General features: G+C 37.3%; 2 protein-coding genes across 2 annotated transcripts in view; both read left to right on the forward strand.

Annotated features, from left to right (window-relative positions):
- Window positions 1-18,194, forward strand: part of LOC130019997 (EGF-like and EMI domain-containing protein 1) — a 745,638-nt gene extending 727,444 nt beyond the window's left edge. The window contains exons 12-14 of the mRNA XM_056110600.1: window positions 2,627-3,309; window positions 15,474-15,602; window positions 18,166-18,194. Coding sequence (XP_055966575.1) covers window positions 2,627-2,763 — 137 coding nt within the window. The 3' untranslated portion in view covers window positions 2,764-3,309; window positions 15,474-15,602; window positions 18,166-18,194. The remainder of the gene's footprint in view (window positions 1-2,626; window positions 3,310-15,473; window positions 15,603-18,165) is intronic.
- The window catches only part of LOC130019975 (platelet endothelial aggregation receptor 1-like), a 108,288-nt gene continuing 100,078 nt past the window's right edge, over window positions 14,194-22,403 (forward strand). Inside the window, exons 1-4 of the mRNA XM_056110572.1 lie at window positions 14,194-14,304; window positions 15,474-15,560; window positions 15,762-15,780; window positions 18,166-18,300. Coding sequence (XP_055966547.1) covers window positions 14,194-14,304; window positions 15,474-15,560; window positions 15,762-15,780; window positions 18,166-18,300 — 352 coding nt within the window. The remainder of the gene's footprint in view (window positions 14,305-15,473; window positions 15,561-15,761; window positions 15,781-18,165; window positions 18,301-22,403) is intronic.

Below are 22,403 nucleotides of genomic sequence, written 5' to 3' on the forward strand. Positions count from 1 at the left end.
CTTGATCACTCTAAGTAGTCTCAACCTCAATTTCAGATCCTTATCACTTAGGTGAAGATAAATGGATTAGAGGGCCCAGAGGCATAAGATAGTTACTTGCCCTACATGAAATTGACCCTGATTGATCCTAACACAGCATACAGTCCTCTAGCACTGCCAGGAGTAACCCCTGAGAATAGAGCCAAGAAGAAGCTCTGAGTACTTCCCTGTGTGAACCAAAAAACAATTTATAAAAACAGCATAGGAGGGTAAATTTGAGTGTAATAACTTCAAACCACTCAGTATAGTTACTGACATGGAGAAATCACGTAACATAGCTACAGCTACTATTATTATAATACTATTTATATGCATTTAATAACTTTTATCTAGTTTAGTATAATGCCATAGCACACTGCCAAGGGAATCAATCATGGAAAACTAAACTCAAATTAGAAAGTTATATACTGGAAGTCATTCTATTTGTTTTCTTTTATTTTTGTTCTCCCAAGTGGTATTCAGGAGGCCTGGGGACCCCTCCCTGATTTCATAGACCCAGGGTCATAGTCCACAATGATCAGGAGTCTCCAGTGCTTCAAACACTCCGTGATGATGAAGAAACCATTTATAGTACTGAGAATTGAACTGAGGTCCATTTTATGCAAGGGGAGTACCTTAAGCCCTGTACATTAAGACCCTGGACATCATTTTATTAGAGAACAATAGCAAAAAGATTGCTATAAACAATAGCAAAAAGGATTGGAATAATTCTTGAACCACAGCCCAAATCTCCTATCAGATGATTTTGTGAATCTAACATTAGTATAGTTAGTACAAATTTTAAGGTAAGTTGTTTTATAGTATTTTGACTGCCACTGTCACTGTCCTCCCGTTGTTCATCGATTTGCTCGAGTGAGCCCAGTAACATTGTGAGACCTGCTACTGTGTTTAGCATATCAAATACGTCATGGGTAGCTTGCCAGGCTTTGCTGTGGCGGTGAGATACTCTCAGTAGCTTTCTGGGTTCTTCGAGAGAGGCGGAGGAATCAAACTCGGGTCATCCATGTTGGCCGCATGCAAGGCAAACGCCTTACCCGCTGTGCTATCGCTCCAGCCCAGTATATTGACTAATTTATTAAAATTTATTCACATACCTTTATAGCTTATGTATTTATTAAAAATATCATAGTCAGTACCAATGCTTTAGCTAAGGTAGAAGCACATACTCTACATGTTGTTGTCCTGATTTCAGTGCACCATACTATACAGAACTCAAGTATTACTACGGGTGGCCCTTATGGTCCCTGTGATATCTCTGGGATGACTACCATAAGTATATGTAAGCACAAATAATATAATCATATAAAACAGAATTGAATGTAGTGAATAGTTAACTCCATTGTTATGCCAGTATATCAACACATGTGTCATTGCTGTTCTTTCATTTTTAAAGTTTACTACATATATTTGGGCTGGAGTGATAGCACAGTGCGTAGGTCATTTGCCTTGCACGTGGCTGACCCGGGTTCAATTCCTCCATCCCTCTCGGAGAACCCGGCAAGCTGCCTAGAGTATCCCACCCACACAGCATGGCAAGACTCCCCATGGTGTATTCGATATGTCAAAAACAGTAACAATAAGTCTCACAATGGAGACGTTACTGGTGCCTGGCTTGAGCAAATCTATGAACAACGGGAGGACAGTGCTACAGTGCTACATATGTTTAACTTTAATTTTTAATTTTGTGTTAATCATTTTACCCATACTATTATAAAAATTGAATTTAGGATATCGATTATTAGTAATGGTAAAATTCTGTTAGATACAGTTTTAGAGAAATAGCATTTCTTTGTTTAAAAAAACAAATTTGTGAATTATGTTGAGGATATTGATTGTGTTACTTCATATAGTTTGCCAAATCTCTTTGCCTTACAGCAAGGAACACAGAAAAAGTATGTCTAGATATTCTAAGCACAATAGAGAATGTTACTATTTAGCACATTTCATCCAACTCTAAGGGCTAAATCAATTTTTCATTATTTCATTCATAATTTTTCATACCATCTGCTCTTCTATTGTATGGCAATAATGCATAAACTTGGGTTTATGAATAAAGGTCAAAAAGGTTTTCAGAATCTGAAGCAGAGTGTATTGGTCTAAAATTCCTAAAGGTACTTTTATTACATGAGCACATTCGCCAAATTCTGAATTCAAAAATGGATATGAGGTAAATTCATGAGATCAAAGTCTAGGCTTTTCTGTCTCTATAAAATCCCTGACAAAATTTGTACAAAATTATGTATGGGATAAATGTTTCATCATAGATATGGAATAATTTATAGGGAAAAAGATTTTAAAATGGTGCACAGCATGAGACTATGACTTTATTAAATTTCAAATTCTTTCTCAGGATCTCATAATAAGGCCTCAGAAGTACATTGTCTATGTAGAGGAGTTACAAAAAAGTTGGAAATCACTAAAAGAAAAATAGTGGCCGGACATATTTGAGGAAGAATTTGGAGACTGCTTACTCTATAGTTTTATTATTATATCAATGTACTAAAGGAGAAAACAAGAAGGACAGAGATATTTCTATGTGTTCACAATGTCTATTTTTATTCCTAATACTTGACTGAAATTTTCCTAGATGTGGATGAGTGTCTGGATGTCAGTCTAGTCTGTGACCAACTCTGTGTTAACTCTGTGGGAACATACGACTGTTCTTGTGAAGAAGGCTACAGAATTGGAAGTGATGGGAAAACTTGCTTCTGTAAGTCACTGTGAAGAATTAATTTTATTGAATCTTTAAAACTACTTCAGCCCTCGGCTTGTTCTTCAGGAGCAAAAGAGACACATATTCTTAAACTCAACTTCTCCTCCCCTTTCTTTCTTCACAGACTGAGATCTGTGACTTTTCCTTTTGTTCCCTTGGCTACATTTTCAACTCGATGCTCAATGCTATTCACCTTCATTTACAATAGGCTTTTTGATATGGACTTTTCAAAGAATTTTTCTTTCACTGGGTCCCTGTGTTGGCTGTCTAGTTCAAACTCTCCTTTCTCTGGTCCTTGCTTGATTTTTTTTCTTTTAAACCAACATGTTCAATAGAGGCATTTTCCTGTGTGGTCTTAGCTTTAGATGATGATGAGTTAGAGGAAGAAGAAGAAGAGCAATTAGAAATTGTGAGATTTCCACGACTTCTTTTCAAGAGTCGACCTCAACTGCTTCATTATGTAGCTGACTCTCTGTCTCCTACCTACCAAAACGAAGAAGATGAAGATGAGAAAGGAAAAGGGGTTTACAGAAAACTAACTTCCTTGCTCAAAGTTGGTGAGTAAAGAATTTATCGTGTGCTTCTCACTTTTTGTTTTTCTTAACTACACAAACTTTTGTATGAAACGTCATCATCTAGCATTATCAAAAGTTTTCCCATGATATTAAAAGGAAAATTAGGTAGGGTATATGTCAGCTTTCTAGATACTCCTACTATTATAGCGCCTAAGATTCTTATTTTTAGGCAGTCAATATTGAAAGCAGGCCACTTGACAGGACATGGCCAAATTCAATAGAAACTAAATTTGAGGAAAGTAAAGGGATGGGAGGGAAGTTTGGGAATGAGCTGTCCTTAATTAGGAAGCCCAGAAAAATATTATTTTCTGGATTATTTTTAATAAGAGAATAGGCAGGCAGTCTGCATTTAGCTTAAAATGTACAATACAGAAAGACACAAGGGACTGGGAAAGATCAGGGTGACTGAAAGGAATATCTCCCTAAATCCGAGGCACATATTCCTGGGTGCATAACCTGGATCAAATCTTCAGGAATTTTCCTCTAGAATCGTTCTTTCTAATCTCAACCTGCCAATTTCCCCCATACGCCTATGTAATTATATCACTATCAGTTCATTTTTTAACCTGTCTCCCCTTTAAAGGCATGACTTATAGGTGCCCATAGAATACAATATGGTGAAAATGATCTTAAAAGATCATTTAAAAGAGAGAATGATTACAACTCTGTAGGTATTTTAACTTAAATCTACACAGATCACTTTTATATCATTTATCTTTCATAGAAGAAGGTGGGACAAGGCAATTGAGTTAAAGGATATAGTTGTGTGGTGAAGAGTATAATTTGACTTTTAGTGGTGAACTTGTTCTAGTAAGACCCATGTTGAATTTCAGTGATGCTGACTGGAACTTTAATATGATAATGCTCACTCACTGGAACTTTACTTAGTATGATAATATTAATGCTTTAAAATGTATACAGAGGGGCTGGAGCAATAGCACAGTGGGTAGGGCATTTGCTTTGCATGCGGTCAACCTGGTTTGATTCCCAGCATCCCATATGGTCCCCCAAGCATCGCCAGGAGTGATTTCTGAGTGCAGAGCCAGGAGTATCACCTGACTATCTCTGGGTATGACCAAAAAAAAAAAAAAAAAAGAAAAAAAAAGTAAAAGAAAATGTATACAGAAAATAAATTCCATATTGTACATTTATTTGATGTGTTCAAGTGAACCAAGGAAAATTCTTTTAAAATATGGTCATAGTATATGTATTCATGTAATACAAATCAAGCATCAAATAGCTCTGATCAAAATAAATTTACATAAACTTATAAAAGAACAGTTTGCAGCCAGTTTTCTGTTTTTTCTTTTCTTTGTAAAGCAGAACTGCTCATTTTGTTCTCCTTTTATTCATTGTATTTTTAGCATAACAAAATTTGGTGATTGCTATAGAACGTGTTGGATAAAATGAAAGAAATAGTTTTGTTAGGGTTGATGATCACATTAATATCAGCAACTAGTTGCACATAAATTAGAATTGCTTTTAAATTTTTTACACTTTATTTAAGCACTATGTTTTACAAAGAAATTCATTATGCATTTATTACAGGCATTCAATATTTCAACCCCAATCAACCACAACTGTGACTTTCTCATCACGATATTCCTCAACATCTCTCAAGCCTGCCCTCATAGCAGCCAAAACTACTTTGTTTTATATTGCTTTTTACAACTAGATGGCTCATGGGATTATCAGAACATATTTCAGTAAAAGAAAAATTTTTGAAAATTATAATTCCTCACCATGCGAACATTATGTCCTTGTCTGAGTGTTTACTAAGTTGTTGCTATTTGACATTTCCCTGTTAATATTTTCATTAGTCCAGCTTAGTTAGCTTCTCTGTTACATTCCCATCCTATCTACTGTGCTCCTACTGGGATGTCAGTGTTGTATTTAGAGTTGTCCAGAAAAATCCATAATATTTAATTGGGCAATGAGTTCACATGGTGGTAGTGGACTATGGGTGTGGCTGCCAGGGCTTCTGGAACTTTCTAAGGAAGTCATGAATTTTCAGCCAAAATGCTCAGTGTACCCAAAAGCTTGAATGGTTTGGCATCTCTGTGGCTCTCAGTTGTGAGACTGTGAAGTCCAACTGTAGGCATCGTGTAACTACTGGGATGTGAGGAGCTCCAGCAGGTTCAGCCGGGCGGGAACTTGGCCAGCCTCCCTCTCAGGGTTGTCCTGGAGGTCTCAGCTGACAACTGTGTTTTGAACAAAATTTTGTGCCTAGTTTATCTCTTTAGCACAGCAGGTAGGGCGTTTACCTTGCATGTGGCCAACCGGGGTTCAATTCCTCAGTCCCTCTCCGAGAGCCCGGCAAGCTGCCGAGAGTATCCCACCTGCATGGCAGAGCCTGGCAAGCTCCCCGTGGCATATTTGATATGCCCAAAACAGTAACAATAAGTCTCACAATGGAGACGGTACTGGTGCCCGCTTGAGCAAATCAATAAACAGCGGGTGGACAGTGCTACATTGCTACAGTTTATCTCTTTAGAGATTTAATCATTAATCTCTGAAGCAGAACTGAGAAATGAACTTCTCTGCAGCGGAGTTGGAATGTGGTGTGTTTATATTTATTAATTAAAATTCATATACTTCAACTATAAAATGCCAAAGTAGAAATAATTCAAATTTCTCCAGTCAGTCAGAACTTAAGTGACTAATATCAGGAGACATTAGAAGTTATGATGACACATTATTTTTGATTACATCACTCTCACTGTCCTCCATTGTTCATCAATTTGCTCGAATGGGCCCAGTAACATCTCCATAGTGACACTTGTTACTGTGTTTGGCATAGCGAATACATCATGGGTAGCTTGCCTGGCTTTGCTGTGTGGGCAAGGTATTCTCGGTTGCTTGCTGGGCTCTCCGAGAGGGGCAGGGAAATCAAACTCGGGTTGGCCATGTTGGCCGCTTGCAAGGCAAACGCCCTACCCACTGTGCTGTCGATCATAATTTCTTTTTGGAGTTAAAATATTTTTATTTCTCTAAGTATAAGGAGAGAGAAAGAAAGAGAGTTAAATATTCAAGAAAGAACATGGACTTTTCCAAAGGTGGAAAAGCCAAAGTAAATTATACTGAATAAAAAAGAAAGGAATTTTACATTTCAGGTTGAGATGTCAGTAAATCCTAGAATTATATAAAATTTTATATACTATCACCTCATACATGTTATATATATGTTCTGCTCATAAAGAACAAACAGTAATTGAAAATACAATTCCTGAGAGAATAAGAAACTAAACCACAGTTTGCAATAGAACCATGGTTGGTGGAAAGGGAGAAGTTAAATTTAATCTGTCAAAATGGAGGAGACTTAGGGACTATCACGGGTTTGTAATTGGAACATCTGAAAGACCCCATTTAGAAACAGGGGTGAAATATGGATTTTTTAAAAGTGAAATAAAGTCTACCCTTATTTAAAAATAAGAGGGGGAAGCCACATTCATTAGTTAGAATTCTAGATAATAATTGAAAACAAGCTAAGACACACAAAATATGAGAGAACATCACAAACATTTCTTTTTGGAGTTAAAGTATTTTTATTTCTCTAAGGAGAGAGAAAGAAAGAGAGTTAAATAATCAAGAAAGAACTTGGACTTTTCCAAAGGTGGAAAAGCCAAAGTAAATTATACCGAATAAAAAAGAAAGGAATTTTACATTTCAGGTTGAGATGTCAGTAAATCCTAGAATCCTAGGATAATGAATGTGATGAAAATATTGCAATAATCATTATATTAATTGTGTAAATAAACCTTATATACTTTTTATTTTATCAATTAGTTCAAAAGGGAAAATAAAATGTTTATAGAAATCAAAATAGTGCTTAATTTGTACAGTTTATATTTAAATGCATCAAGTCACCTTTAACTTTTGGGGGGAGGGTTAGTAATATTCTATATGATTTTTCTGATGGACCCTATTAGAAGTTGCTTACACTCTAAACATTTATTTATTTATTTGAGGGGTTGGACACACCCCAGGCGTGCTCAGGGCTTACTCATAGCACTGTACTCAGGTATTGTATTGGCAGGTTGTGTATCACATGGGATGCTGAGATTTCATGGGTCAGCCACATGAAAGACAAATGCCCTAACTACTGTACTATAACTCTGGTCCCTATACTATATATATTTAAAGTTTAGAGCATACACCTGAGATATGTGCATTTCTCTATGTGCGTATTAAATATCATCAAAGTGTTACCTGGAGAAAAAAAATGCACATATAAAACCTGGAAGGAAAAGTAATAAAACCTGGAAGGAAAAGTACTAAGTACCAGAAACTGATCATTTTTGTGTCTAGAATCAGTTTTATTTATTTATTTATATAATACTTTAAATTTTCTTTAGGAACTATATTTCAAAGTCTATTTTAAAAGTTTTATTTTCACTTTTTTCTCTGAGACATTTTAAGAAATAGGCTCAAGGAACACTGTTTTTTGAAGATTAAGTAAGTAAGTAAGTAAGTAAAGGCCCTCCCGTTATTCGTCGATTTGCTCGAGCGGGCCTAGTAACATCTCCATTGGAGATTTTGTTGTTACTGTGTCTGGCATATCGAACACGTCACGGGGAGCTTGCCAGGCTCTGCCGTGCGGGCGAGATACTCTTGGTAGCTTGCCGGGCTCTCCGAGAGGGGCGGAGGAATCGAACTCGGGTCGGCCATGTTGGCTACGTGCAAGGCAAATGCCCTACCGGTGTGCTATCACTCCAGCCTGTATTTCCAGTGTCTTTTCAGTGACATAGGGAGTATAGGCAAAGATGGTTTTACATTGAATCTGTAGTAAGTCACATCTTTGGACAAGATTTTACTTTGAGCTATGAAGATTGCATTAATGGAGGAAACTGTCAGGAAGGGAAAAGAAAATGAATCTGTCCCACTGGCTGGGGTGGAATTCATGGTAATGAAAGTCAGGGATACCCTGAGGAACTGGTAAAAAGGTAAGTTCTCTTCTACCAGTAAACTATTGGTGAATAGTTCTCCTTTAAATGTATTAGCTGAAAAGTATTTTACTAAAAGAAACAACTGATATATGGAGGAAACTAATTTGTTGTGCAGAAAGAATTCCTAGTGCTGAGGTTTTAGACTAAATATGTGATTAAAAGGGAATATTTTATGTTCCCTGGGAAATGTGTTTTGTTATTTCTTGTTTATCCATGGAATGTAATAGTTAATAAAGGATTCTAATATTCTAGGCCTATTAAAAATTCCTTCCATTTAAATAAATCATTAAACCATGGTAAGCTAATCTTATTGAAGACAAAAAGAAAAGGTGTTGGCTATAAAGTAGAATTAATGCAATTGCTTGACTGTTTGCTGCTGCTTCTTGTTTAAGTTATTTTTCTTTTTAATGATGTCTCAGTATATTCATTGGCATTATAAGTTTTTATATATGTCTCATGCGAAAATATCAAGGACTTTAAAAAAATTTCTAGTAAATATTTTCCTTGATATTTAAATGAAGTAGTATTGGTGCTACAAATACTTAGAAATGAAAAAAAACTATATTTACTACATTAATTTACACTTTCTCCTTTTAAAATTTATTTTATGTCATAAAAAGTCTTGGTTTGTGATTTGACTTGGAAGATAAGGAGAAGACTTTATTTTGAACTCCTTGTATAAGTAAAGAAGTAGTACAAATGTAAGCTAGAAAAATAATCCAGTGGCTAGCGTGCTTTCCTTGAACGTCACCTGTCTGGGTTTGTTTACTGAACTCCATATGGCCTTTAAAGTCTTGAAAGGAGTCATCCCTAATCCAGAGCCAGAGGTAAGCCCTGTGTACCACTGCATGTGGCCCCAAATCCAAAAAATGAGTACAAATAATATTTTTATATTGATATAAATGCAAAACAAAATATAAAATTACAGAAATTTACTTAAGTAGGTAATGTTCTAAGGATCTCCCTCAAATGTTTCTCCAATTTTATTTCTTTCTGGCTCAAAACTTTTTAGAAAGACCCTTTTTTTCCTGGTGGATGAAACTATACTTATTTAATCATTTCCTGCCATCTAAATTCAGGTTCTCATAAATCCTACCACTTCTAATCCTAATCACATCTCTCCATCCAGTGTATTATTTACCACAAGCTAAATCATTCACTACTTACTGCTTTACACTTCTTAAATTTTTATGACTTTTTCTAAATTATCCTATTTTATTGTTTATTGCTGCTCATTACAAAAAAGTTTTATTTGATGTCACCAATTTAACCACAACCAAATCTGCATATATACATATATAAATTTAAAGTCTCCATTCCCTCACTATTCCCTGTATCATTGGAGTAGTTATACGTCTGTTCAATCTCCCTTAAAAACAGGAAACTCTATTGTCAGATTCTATTAAGACTTTTGCAAATTGCAGTCACATAAATGACCAAGTGGATAATACTTGGTATCAAGTCACCTCTGTCAACTTCTAAGTACCCCTAAGTGTGGTTCTGAGTCCTCCAGCACATCAGGCTCAAGAATGACTATTCAGTCCTGTGTCATGGGACCAAGCCTTGCCAACAAGGCTCTGGCCTTCCTAAAAACTTCATGGCAAATACTTCTCTAAAAACAATTCCTATGGACTCCTCAGTACAAAATCTGAATCTTTAAATTCACTATCATTATTACTATCACTTGCATCCCGTCACACAATGGAGACATTACTGGGCCCGCTCTAGCAAATCGATGAACAATGGGAGGACAGTGGACAGTATTGTAAATCATGACACCTAAAGGAAAATTTTAAAAAATAACTCTTATACAAACACAAGAAATGACGAGTTTCTTGAATTCTATGTTGTATTTTAATATATAAATTATTTAGGTAATGGTAGCAAAACTATATATTTTAAGGGCACAACTTGACACCTAAATATCTTTATCGTACCACATCTACTGCCAAAACACAAATATCCCTATACCAAAGTCCATTGGACATTTTGTTGATTTCCCTCCATCCTTTCCTGTCCCCATGGAAAACTAAATTTTGTGGTTAAATTCAAGATTTTGATTTTATTTTGGTGTCTTTTCCCTTATTTTTCTTTTCTATATCATATACATGTCAAATCACTCGGCATTCATCTTTATCCATATGACTTGCTTTGTATAAATCCCCCTAGCTCTATGTCATCAACCATCACTGTATCACAGTATCACTGTCATCCCATTGTTCATCAATGTGCTCAAACGGGCACCATTAACGTCTCCATTAGTCCCAGCCCTGAGATTTTAGCATCCCTCTCCTTACTTGCCCTTCCCAACAGTGATTTATTGGGGGCTCCTTCAGGGTTAGGGAATTGAGACCCGTTATTGTTACTGTTTTTGACATATCGAATATGCCACAGGGAGCTTGCCAGGCTCTCTGAGAGGGATGAAGAATGTACATAATAGAATAAAAGCAAGTATGTTAAAACCAAACACATGTGTGCTGCTTTAGGTACACCAGTGGGCTAGGCTATAAGAGGTCGCATGACCTCTTATAAGGGGTCATCACTATATTTTTTTCTTTTTTTTTTTATTAGTGAAACACCATGAGGTACAGTTATAGGCTTACAAATTTTGTGCTTGGGTTTCAGTTATACAATGATCAGGTGCCCATCCCTCCACCAGTGCCCGTCATCCATCACCACGGGTCCCAGCATCCCCTCCCACCCCCCATCCCCCCCGTCCCATCCTGCCTCTGTGGCAGGGTATTCCCCCTTGTTCTCTCTCTCTTCTTTTGGGTACTGTGTTTTGAAAGAGAGGCATTGAGTGGCAATCATATTTGGTCTATAGACTACTTTTAACATGATTCTCCCACCCTGGGAGGGTGTGAGAACGTGTGGCTGGCCTTCCATTCATGGAGCAAAATTCCTGGTACTAATCTCAGCCATTCCAGGGTGTTAGTCTCCCTTTTTGTTGCTTTATGTTCCCCAGATGAATGCAATCTTTCTGTGTCTATCCCACTCTTTCTGACTCATTTCGCTTAACATGATACTTTCCATGTAGTACCACTTGTATGTAAATTTCATAACTTCATCTTTTCTAACAGCTACATGGTACTCCATTGTGTAAATGTACCAAAGTTTCTTTAACCAGTCATCTGTTCTTGGGCACTCAGGTTTTTTCCAGATTCTGGCTATTGTAAAGAGTGCTGCAATGAACAAACAATTGCAGATGTCACTTCGACTATACCTTTTTGCCTCACTGGGATATATTCCCTGGAGTGCTATAGCTGGGTCAATTGGCAGATCAAATTCTAATTTTTTGAGAGTCGTCCATATTGTTTTCCAAAAGGGTTGCACCAGCCGGCATTCCCACCAGCAGTGAAGGAGGGTCCCTTTCTCGCCACATCTGCGCCAGCATTGGTTGCTTTTGTTCTTGTGGATGTGGGCCAGTCTCTGTGGTGTGAAATGATATCTCATTGTGGTTTTGATCTGCATCTCTCTGATGATTACTGATGTAGAACATTTTCTCATGTGCCTTTTTGCCATTTGAATTTCTTCTTTGCGAAAGTTTCTGTTCATTTCCTCGCCCCATTTTTTGATGGGGTTGGGTGATTTCTTCTTGTGGAGTTTAACCAGTACCTTGTATATCATTGATATCAACCCCTTGTCGGATGTGTACTTGGTGAATATCCTTTCCCATTCTGTAGGCTGTCTTTGTATTTTGGTCACTGTTTCTTTTGAGGTGCAGAAGCTTCTTAGTTTAAGATAGTCCCATTTGTCTATCTCTGTTTTCACTTGCTCGGCCAGTATAAATAATCCAATTCCTTCAAATACAACAAGGAAAAAAAAATCAAAGAAGAAGATTCAACAGAAATCTCGAAAAGTATACCATTTAGAGGATTTGGGACCACTTAATTTTTTGTAAACTACAATTAAACAATTTAATTATTACTACATACAAATTCATTTATTGAGTTATAAATGTGATATTAAATTTATATGTAGTTTCACAATTTCAATTTCACTTAAAGAAATGAATATTGACTATATAATTTTTGCTGTGCAATTTTATCCAGTAGAAAGGAAGGATAGTAGTATTTTCATATGAAAAATGAATATGGAAGGAAATATTAAAGTTTTCCTCTAAATTATCTATCTGTTTGGGTTACATACTTTATAAAAAACCATTCTTCATGGTAATCATTTTGTCTGATTCTAATGAAGTATTTAGAAAATCCGTGTAGTATCATAGTCATTTTGTGTGTGAATACCAATTAATTATTTGGTTTTAATGATATTTATAACTTGCTATAATTCAGGCACCATACAAACTATGTAAACATCCTTAAGTTTGTTTTCAATTTATTTAAATATATATGTATATGTATATTTAAAAAGTATCAACTTTAGGATCTGATATCATGTGAGTGTGTAACTCAGTGGCAGAGTGCATCTTCACATTTCTGAGGTTCTAGATTAAACCTCATGCATGGGATTAAGCATACATATATATATATGCATGTATATTCATATGTATGCACATATTCATATATATGTAACCTCTGTATTTGCTATAAGAAACAGACTTTCAAAAAACCAACATGTAGACATAAATTGCATCATAAACTTCAAACCATGTTTGTTGCCCGTTTTCCTCTCACTTAGTTCTCTTTCTTTTCCTTTCTTTTTCTTTCCATGGTTAGAGTTTGAAAGCAAAGGAAAATTGGAATATGTTATCAATTTTCTGTTAGCATTTGGAATGATGTGGGTCTATAAACAGAGATATAAATTTGTTTATAAATTATATGTACATATATGTGTAAGTATAGTTTTAGAATTTAGCCCTCATAATAAACTGTACATTTTAGAGATTACCGAGTTCAGTTAAATTTAAAGTAAGATTATACCATTTTCCTTAAATTTATAATGCAATACTGAATATTTCCTGTAAAACCAATAATCCGAAGACACCAGCTGTTCAGTAATCAATCTTTGCCAACGCAAATCACCTTGTGATTCTCCAAACAATCTTAATCTTATGTATTCCTGCCTTAAGTTTCAGTAGTATTTATATTTTCTTCCTAATTTTCAAAATCAAAGGTATAGTTTTTTTTCTCGTAAGAATTAGTGGTGGCTAATAGAAATAATAATAATAAAATAATCCAGTGGATAAGGTGAGTCATCTTCAGAATTAAAATCAATGAGTTTGATTCTCAATTTCTTGCTCATTTCTTGAGACATTTAAATGATGTTGTTGCAGTGTTCTTTAAAAAGGAGCCACACAACCTTTAACAATGTTAGTGATCTTTTAAGAAAATGAGGGTTGGAGGAATGGGTCAGGATGGGAGATGGGTGCTGAAAGCAGATAAAGGACCAAATGTGATGCCCTCTCAGTATCTGTATTGCAAATCATAATTCCCAAAAGTAGGGAGAGAGTATGGGGAATATTATCTGCCATGGAGGCAGGGGGAGGGTTGGAAAGGGGGGTATACTGGGGATATTGGTGGCGGGGAATGTGCACCGGTAAAGGGATGGGTTTTTGATCATTGTGTGATTGTAACCCAAACATGAAAGCTTGTAACTATATTTCACGGTGATTCAATAAAATAAAATTTTAAAAAATTGGTGATGGTTGTGCACTAAAGTATATCAGCTTATTTTAAATCACTTTCTGGGTTAAATTATTCTTGTGAATCTTGTTATCAATACCTCTGTCATATTTTGACTTGATGTATATATTTATTTCCCCTAGAAATCATTATGCCATAAGAGCTTACCAAAGATTGCAACTGGGTCTGCAAATTACCGAAATCTGAACTAATGGGTATCTCTTAGGGGGGAAAAAAACAGCTATTTTTAAAACATCTCTAGTTGGTCATGGTGAACATATTTTACTGTCTTCTCACATTTTGAATTTTCTTTATAGCTTATTCTCCAAAGATAAATGGGAAAGTGCCTTTCAGCAGCAGCTGTGATTGTAAGAACGGAGGAGTCTGTGATCTCCCTGGGAGGTGTCTCTGTCCCCCCGGATTTCATGGGAAGACCTGTGAAGATGGTAGGAGTGCCCAGTGCTTATCTTGAGGCTGAACCTGAGGATCTTAGGTTTCTAGTGGGAAATAAAGTTATTCAAGTTGGTCTTTCCAGGAGTAGTGAAGGTTATGTTTCTTTTTACAAGAGTACAACTGATTTCTCTAATGTCAAGTAACAGAACAGAATAACTGACACTTAAATCTCAAATTGTAATTGAAGGTTGAATTCTGATGCAGAGGAAGTCTTGTCTTCCTTTAAGCAAAAGTTGAGTGTGTGTACAGATTTGGACATAGGAACCGGGAAAATTTAGTCATTCTGAAATGGAAAATAAAAGGGAAAACCTTCTTGGTCCAATCAGGGAGGAAGAGGAACTGAAAGAGTTAAGAAGGAATGTAAAAGGAGTAATAATGCAAAAAAGTCACATAGTACCACTTAGTACTGTTTGAATTTTTATGGAAACCAGTAAAAGTGACATAATCTTTCCCTGGTTTGATAAAGCACAGAAGCAATATGTATGCAGTAGAAGGAGAGAGGAGATAAGAGAAAAGTGAGGGAAGAACATTCCAGACTGAGAAGTCATGGTTTTCAGAATCTGAGAGGAAGTAGGAGGAGCTGGAGCAGGAGAGGAACCCATGGGAAAGAATTGGTCCAGCAGCACCGTGCAACAAGAGGCCAGAGAGGAAAGGGCTCTTTAGGTGCTGTAAATTTGATGTTTTTAAGCCAACAGCAATGGCAAAAGACTGTGAATTTTAAATAGAAAACATAAAGGTGGCACCTGTGCTTTTCAAAAGATCTCTCTGCATCCCATAAACATAGTACATGGGTCCAGAGGGTGGACCGTGGTTCAATTCCCAGCACCGTGTATGGTCCCTTGAAGGTCACCAGGAATATGAAGTTTTTACCTCAACAGCAATGGCGCAAGAGTGTGGATATTAAGTAGAGAACATAAAAGTGGCACTTGTGTTTTTAAAAAGATCTCTGCATCTCTGTGAGAGAACAGAGAAAGAAGTAATCTGTGAACACTGCCGCATATACCACACACCTTCAAAAGAAAGAAAGAGAGAATTTCTCTGGCCTGAGACCAATCAGATTGGAAACAACTCATCTCCATCTGGTTGTCTTTTTATATCACAACAGCTCTAGAAGGTGTTGCTTGGGGTAAATATTAGTTTTCTTTGTCCTTCTACCTTCCAGGATGCCCAAAAGGATTCTTTGGGAAGAACTGCAAAAGAAATTGTAACTGTGCCAACAATGGTCATTGCCACAGGGTGCATGGAGCCTGTATGTGTGAGCCAGGACGCTATGGGCGGTTTTGTCATCTGAGTAAGTCACTCATCTAAATTTGTTCCCTATGTGTGGATCTAGCAGGCTCAGAAATGTAAAGAAAAAGGACACTGGGGAAATGACATATTTTACACGCACATATCATATTGTCATACACATGCAACAAGTATTGTCTATATTTGCTTCCTTGTATTATAGAATATGGACTTTAAAGAATGTAAGTATTTTATATTTACATTTGATCTTGACAGTGAATTATGTTTAGTTTATTTAAATGAATATTTGATACTTTGGGGGAGTGGAATATCAAAATCTCACTAAGTCTTTTATATATGAACTCCAAAACAAAGTGATAAAAGTGCCTAAAATTTCTAAAATGTGAGACATAGTCGTAGTTCAGTATATAAGGTGCTTGCCTTGCATATACCTGACCCAGGCTTGATCCCCAGCACCTCATATTATCTTTTTGTTGTTGTTGTTAAACTGCATTCTTTATTTTTGTTTGTTTGTTTGTTTTTTGGGTTTTTTAAAATTTTTATTTATTTATTTTTTTATTAGTGAAACACCATGAGGTACAGTTATACACTTATAAATTTTTGTGCTTGGATTTCAGTTATACAGTGATCAAGTACCCATCCCTCCACCAGCGATCATCCTCCACCACCATGGGTCCCAGCATCTCTCCCACCCCCGTCCCCCCAAATTATCTCTTGACTTTACCAAAAGTGATCCCTAATCACAAAGCCATGTAAGGGTACCTCTGGGTGTGGCCCCAAAACAAAAATAAATAACAAAAAAATCATTAAATAGGATATTGTTTTTTATTTTTAAAGAGGCCATACAAAATGGACTCATGGAATTTGGGGTTACTCCAGACCAGACTTGGCTCAGGAGTTTGTGTGTGAGAGTTCACATTCAGGTGTTGACAAGAGTCTTGTTATCTAGAAAGGCACAGAGAAAGGGTCAACTTTCAGGATTTTTCTTAGTTCCTTAATTTGTGGTGGCATAACTCCCATCTTCATACTTCTATTTCATGTCTGTGTTCCTGATTATAAGACATATCATATTAGAAGCCCATGTTACTGTAGTGTGTCTTCATCTTGCTAATTACATCAATAGAATACAATTTCCAAATATGATGATATCTTAAGGTCCTGATGATTGCTTAGGACTTCAACATATGAATATTTGAGGTTATATTTCAGTTCCTAATAAATCCTAACTAGTCACTGTCCACAAAAAATATTCTTTATTCCACTTTTCCTCTATTTTACCTAAGCTTATTAACATAGTGAAGTGATCTTAATATATCTACTGTCATATTTACTATTTTATTGTGTGTAAACTGACCCCACTATCACTCTTCTAAGTGCAGAACTAGGAAGATTAGGGTAGGACAGTCACTGTTCTCTTGGTGCTCAATAATGAAAATAAAGAGACTAATATCAAGGACGAGATCAGGCGCGTTCAGGGTGGTATGGCCATAGTCGGAGGATAGCACAGCGGTAGGGCGTTTGCCTTACACGCAGCCAACATGGCCGACCCGAGTTCGATTCCTCCGCCCCTCTAGGAGAGCCCAGCAAGCTACCGAGAGTATCTCGCCCGCATGGCAGAACCTGGCAAGCTCCCCGTGATGTATTCGATATGCCAAACACAGTAACAACAAAGTCTCCAATGGAGACGTTACTGGGCCCACTCGAGAAAATCGATGATCAGCAGGAGGGCCTTTACTTACTTTACTTTACTAATATCAAGGAAGACGATAGTTCAGAGAGATCTTAGGGCATGGCGGCTTGGGAAATGTCTAAAAATTTGGAAGCTATGGTAAATATGAATGATGAATAATATATAATATATTGGACATATTTTAGGTTAGTTGCATCAATCCTGGAAAATCTCTGATTTGATGTTTCCTAAAATACTTGCAATAGTGAAAAACAGTCAGTTATATTTTGAAAGGGAAATTGAACTTCTTTATTTACTCTAAGTGAAACCTATAGATACATTTTCCTGATATAAAGTTGGTGTTTCTCTCCAGTCAGAATTTCTATACTGATTACCATCCATAAAGTGCAATGGCTTGGGGAAAACAATGAAGAAAAGGCTTCATGTGCCAGACCTATAGCCAAGATAGAGTCACTGTCATGATGAAAGCTCTGAGCTATCTCCATGATGTAAAATCATCTCTTATTACCATGTAATGAAAGGGAGTGAAGACAATGATGAGCTTTCACTTAATTCTTGTCCATCACCTCCATGCTGCAGCAGGTTGAATATGAGGCCTGGCAGGGCTTAGCCATCCATGGAGAATATTAACTATAGGCACCAGTGGAGCTCATTGAGAAGCAATTTCTCTCACTGAAGCACCTAAGCCTTTTAGGAAGTTCAGACTTCACTGTTCATATCCAGTTGCCAAAAAGCAAGTGAATCGCCTGATTTAAAAGACATTTATTTCTCTTCCCGCCCCCATTTTTGGCAGTCAGGATGAGCCCCTTGTTTTCCCTATAATCAGACACTACAGAACGACATGCTTGTGCACCAACAATGTCAGTGAAACAAAGCGCGGCTTTCAGGTGACTCATTTGCCTCAATCTGCTTTCAGACTGTCCCAAGGGGGTGTATGGAGCCGGCTGCACTACAGAATGTCAGTGTGTGGAAGAGAACACCCTGGACTGCGATGCCAAAAATGGCAGTTGCACCTGCAAATCTGGTTACCAAGGCAACAGATGCCAGAAAGGTACAATCTGATAAATTTTCTTTCTTCTCTAGTAACAATGCTCAGGCTTTGTCCACCACCATATTACAATAATTAGTTAATCCGCCAGTGTCCACTGGAGATGGGTAAGCTTTATAAATCTCCGATTTTTCAGGAGAAAAAACAGAGACAGGACAATAAAATTATTTAACCTCTCTTCTCAGGTTCTGTTTTGCCAAAGGAGAACAATTGCATTTCTGAAAATTGTACCTAAAGAAGATTAAAACTGGTCTGTCACTTCTTTGCACTGAACTAATCAACCAAGGTCACTGCTACCTCCTGATGTTAAAGAATCATTTTCTTCTAAGCAAGGGAGAGAATTGAAATAAAGGCAATTAAAAATTCTGATCACAGCAAAATTTAATATGGTTATCAATTAGATATTTTCTAAAATTCCTAAACATTCAATAAGTATTTTAATAGATCTATGCTAATAAAAAAATTGGTTATAAGTAAAATATATGAATATTTGTATGTTAAAGTGCACAAAAAGACTGGAAAAACCTCTTCAGAGATCTTTTTGTTTATCTTGACAAATCAAATTGTCTCTGTTTTGTGATTCGTGGCCACTTCCCCTCAGAGATATATGGTTTCTTTCACCTTTTTAAAAGTCTCCAGGCTGCAGCAACAATGTAGCAAGTAGGTACTTACCTTGTTCATGGCCAATCATTCTTGGACCCCCAGCATCCCATATGGTATCCACACTTTGTCAGGGATGATTCCTGAATACAGAGCCAGTTGTAAACCCTGATTATGGCCCCCAAACAAAACAAAGTAAAAGTTCTCAGGTCACCTCTTTGTCTAATTTTTTTTTTAAATTTTTATTAGTGAGACACCATGAGGTACAGTTGTAGACTTAAAAATGTTGTGCTTGGGTTTCAATTATACAATGATCAAATACCCATCCCTCCACCGGTGACCATTTTCCACCTAAGGAAAATTGAAAAAGGCAATATTTCTTTACTGTTTTTCCCCCAAAAGTACTTACCATTTTTAACATACCATATACTGTATTATTATACTAATATATATAGGGCATTTGCCTTGCACACAGCCAACATGTCTGACCCGAGTTCGATTCCTCCACCCCTCTCGGAGAGCCCGGCAAGCTACCGAGAGTATCTCGCTCGCACGGCAGAGCCTGGCAAGCTCCCCATGACGTATGCGATATGCCAGACACAGTAACAACAAAGTCTCCAATGGAGACGTTACTGGGCCTGCTCGAGCCAATCGATGATCAACGGGAGGGCCTTTACTTTTTACTTTAATATATATTGTTTATCTTTCCTTCTAAAATCTTAATCCCACGAAGGACAAACTTGTATTCATTTTGTTAAACAGAGCATCTGCAAACTCTTAGAATAATCCTGACATGTGGGAGTTTCTCAATAACTATTTTCATAAACGAATATATAAATATGCATGGCCATTTTTTTATTCTTTCTATGTTTTCTCATATTATCAGAATCTCAGGGTAAAATGCATGCTTTTTTTATTCAGGGGAAAATATCATAGGAATTTTTTCTTTTTAACACATAGTGGTATTAAACATATAACAAAATTATCGTAATTAATGGCTCAAGAACTCTTCCCTTGGAAGCAATCCAAAAGGCAATCTTGTTTAAAATCAGGATGAGAGAGTAAATTCAAAAAGTAACCATGTACAGGGGCAAGCACTAGGATTGCAAATTGTCTTTAACCCTCATGTATTACACATTATTCCTGGATTTGTGTTCAGAGTGTCTTCAGGGCTTTTCTGGAGAAGAATGAGAGTCTCTTTGGCTTTTTTGTGGCTGTGTGAACAAGAGTGTGTGAATACAAATAGCCATCTAGATTTCATGGACTCAGAGTGTGTTGGGAGCTGGATGCTTGCTTTCTAGGCAAAGAGAGAAAGAGCTTGAGGAGAAAAAAAAACTAAAATTACCTGATTCAGTTTTATTAGGCAAGAGAGTAGGTCCTTTGCCAGTCTATAAGCCTACTCCAGTGTTAACTAATTTTTAAGGCTAGAGTTAGCCCCTTAATCAATTCCCCACCAAGGAAGTCATAGACTGGAAGACCACGTATGATGAAACAATACCGCATCCATGCATCTGAGTAAATTAAATTTATTCTAACAGCATTTTTTAAAAGCGGCTGCTGAATCTACTATATTGGAAAATACTTCTGAGATTCCCACTGTGAAGGAAAATGAACTGAAAGTATATGTAAATCAACAAAATAGAGAGGTCAACATAATCTCTGGAAAACATATTATTTTTCAATAAGATACTTTGTCCAATTCTGATATTTTTGTATAACCACAAAATGAAATTATGAATCAGACTGGAGAGGGTGAGTGTGTTTGCCATGACTGGCAGCTGAAATCAGGGTAAAAGCTCTCAAAGATTCGTGTATGACAAAAATCAGGCATATTGTTTTCTTTCCCTCTTTTTTAAAAGACCAGGTATCCCAAGTGCCCCCAGAGTCAGATTTATCTTTAAAACTCTTACCTCTAGACCTGTTGTCTAGACTGCAGATGAATAGTTAATCAAGGAATGATTTCTTTCAATGGCACTAATGAACAGTGCTCTACACAATCAGTACCAGGCCTTATTTAGCCCATCAGCAGTGACTTCTAAAACAGAAGAGCTGACTGCTACAGCTGATCTGTAAAATAGGGAAACAGAGAAAGAGAAAGGAAAATGAGATGTCTGGGCTGTGGCTAGCAGTCTTTTTGCCTTGTTTTGATTATTTGTAATCCAGAGTAGTTTGAACTCCTGAAGGAGGCTGACCTTGGAATATGGAGGATTCTGAACCAGGGAGAATTGGAGTCCCTGTGGGAGGCTTGTTCAGTCCTATATGATCATAAGGAGAGATGTTTTTGCATTGGTTCCTTACTGGGTTCACCTTTTTTTTTTTTTTTTTGCCCTCCCCTTGATCGTCGATTTGCTCGAGCGGGCCCAGTAACGTCTCCATTGGAGACTTTGTTGTTACTGTGTCTGGCATACTGAATACTCTCGGTAGCTTGCCGGGCTCTCCGAGAGGGGCGGAGGAATCGAACTCAGGTCGGCCACGTTGGCCGCTTGTAAGGCGAACGCCCTACCCGCTATGCTATCGCTCCAGCCCTTAAGTTTCGAATTTAATTTTTTTTTCTTTTTGGGTCACACCTGGCGATGCACAGGGGTTACTCCTGGCTCTGCACTCAGGAGTTACTCCTGGCGGTGCTCAGGGGACCATATGGGATGCTGGGAATCGAACCCGGAGTCGGGCACGTGCAAGGCAAACGCCCTACCCGCTGTTCTATATCTCCAGCCCCATCAAATTTAATATTTTTCTTTAATCAGGTTACTTGAAAGCTTCCAAGTAAGATGGTATCATTACTTCTGCTATGTACAATGACTACAGGTATGAACTTTAGAGGTCAAAAGATATGATTCAAGTTCTGAACTTTTCATTTGTTTTTTGGGGGAGTTCTCAGGGCTTAATCCTGGCTTTGTGTTCATACATCAGTTCCGGTAGGGTTCTGGAGGCCATACCTGGTGTCAGGGATTGAACATGGTTGACTCCATGCAAGGCATGCACTTTACCTACTGTACTATCCCTCTGAACCGGTTCTTACAGTTGCTTCGCACTTCTCATTTTCTCATTTTCACAGTAAGTCACTTAGCTCTTCCCGTGAAAGAGACCTGGGATTTCTTCTGTAGATGAAGATAACTATGCTTATGACATGTAGTGAAATGAGGGTGTGAGTTAATTCATACAAAGTACATAAAGGACGTAGTAGGCAGGAATGACCTGAACATCCTGCTTTAAACTGCTTTGAACAAGAAGGTTCTTCATATCCCAGCTGATTTGTTGTGACTTTCCATAACATATGTTCAGCAACATTTCACTGTGTTCTGTGTGCTAAGAAAATCCTTTCCCCCAAGTTTGTGACTACGGAGCTTCGGTACTAGCACATCCGCCGCGACCTCCGTCAGAGTCACAGTGGCCTCCGCAGCATCCGTAGTCTTTTGCCGGTTCAAGGGACGTTCAACAAAGCTGCACACATTCATTCTTCCACAAAAATACACAAATTATTGAACCGCAGTGGCAATTTTTCTGGC

The sequence above is a fragment of the Sorex fumeus genome, unplaced genomic scaffold, assembly GCF_029834395.1.
Source record: "Sorex fumeus unplaced genomic scaffold, SorFum_2.1 ptg000010l, whole genome shotgun sequence".
NCBI classification, from domain to species: domain Eukaryota; kingdom Metazoa; phylum Chordata; class Mammalia; order Eulipotyphla; family Soricidae; genus Sorex; species Sorex fumeus.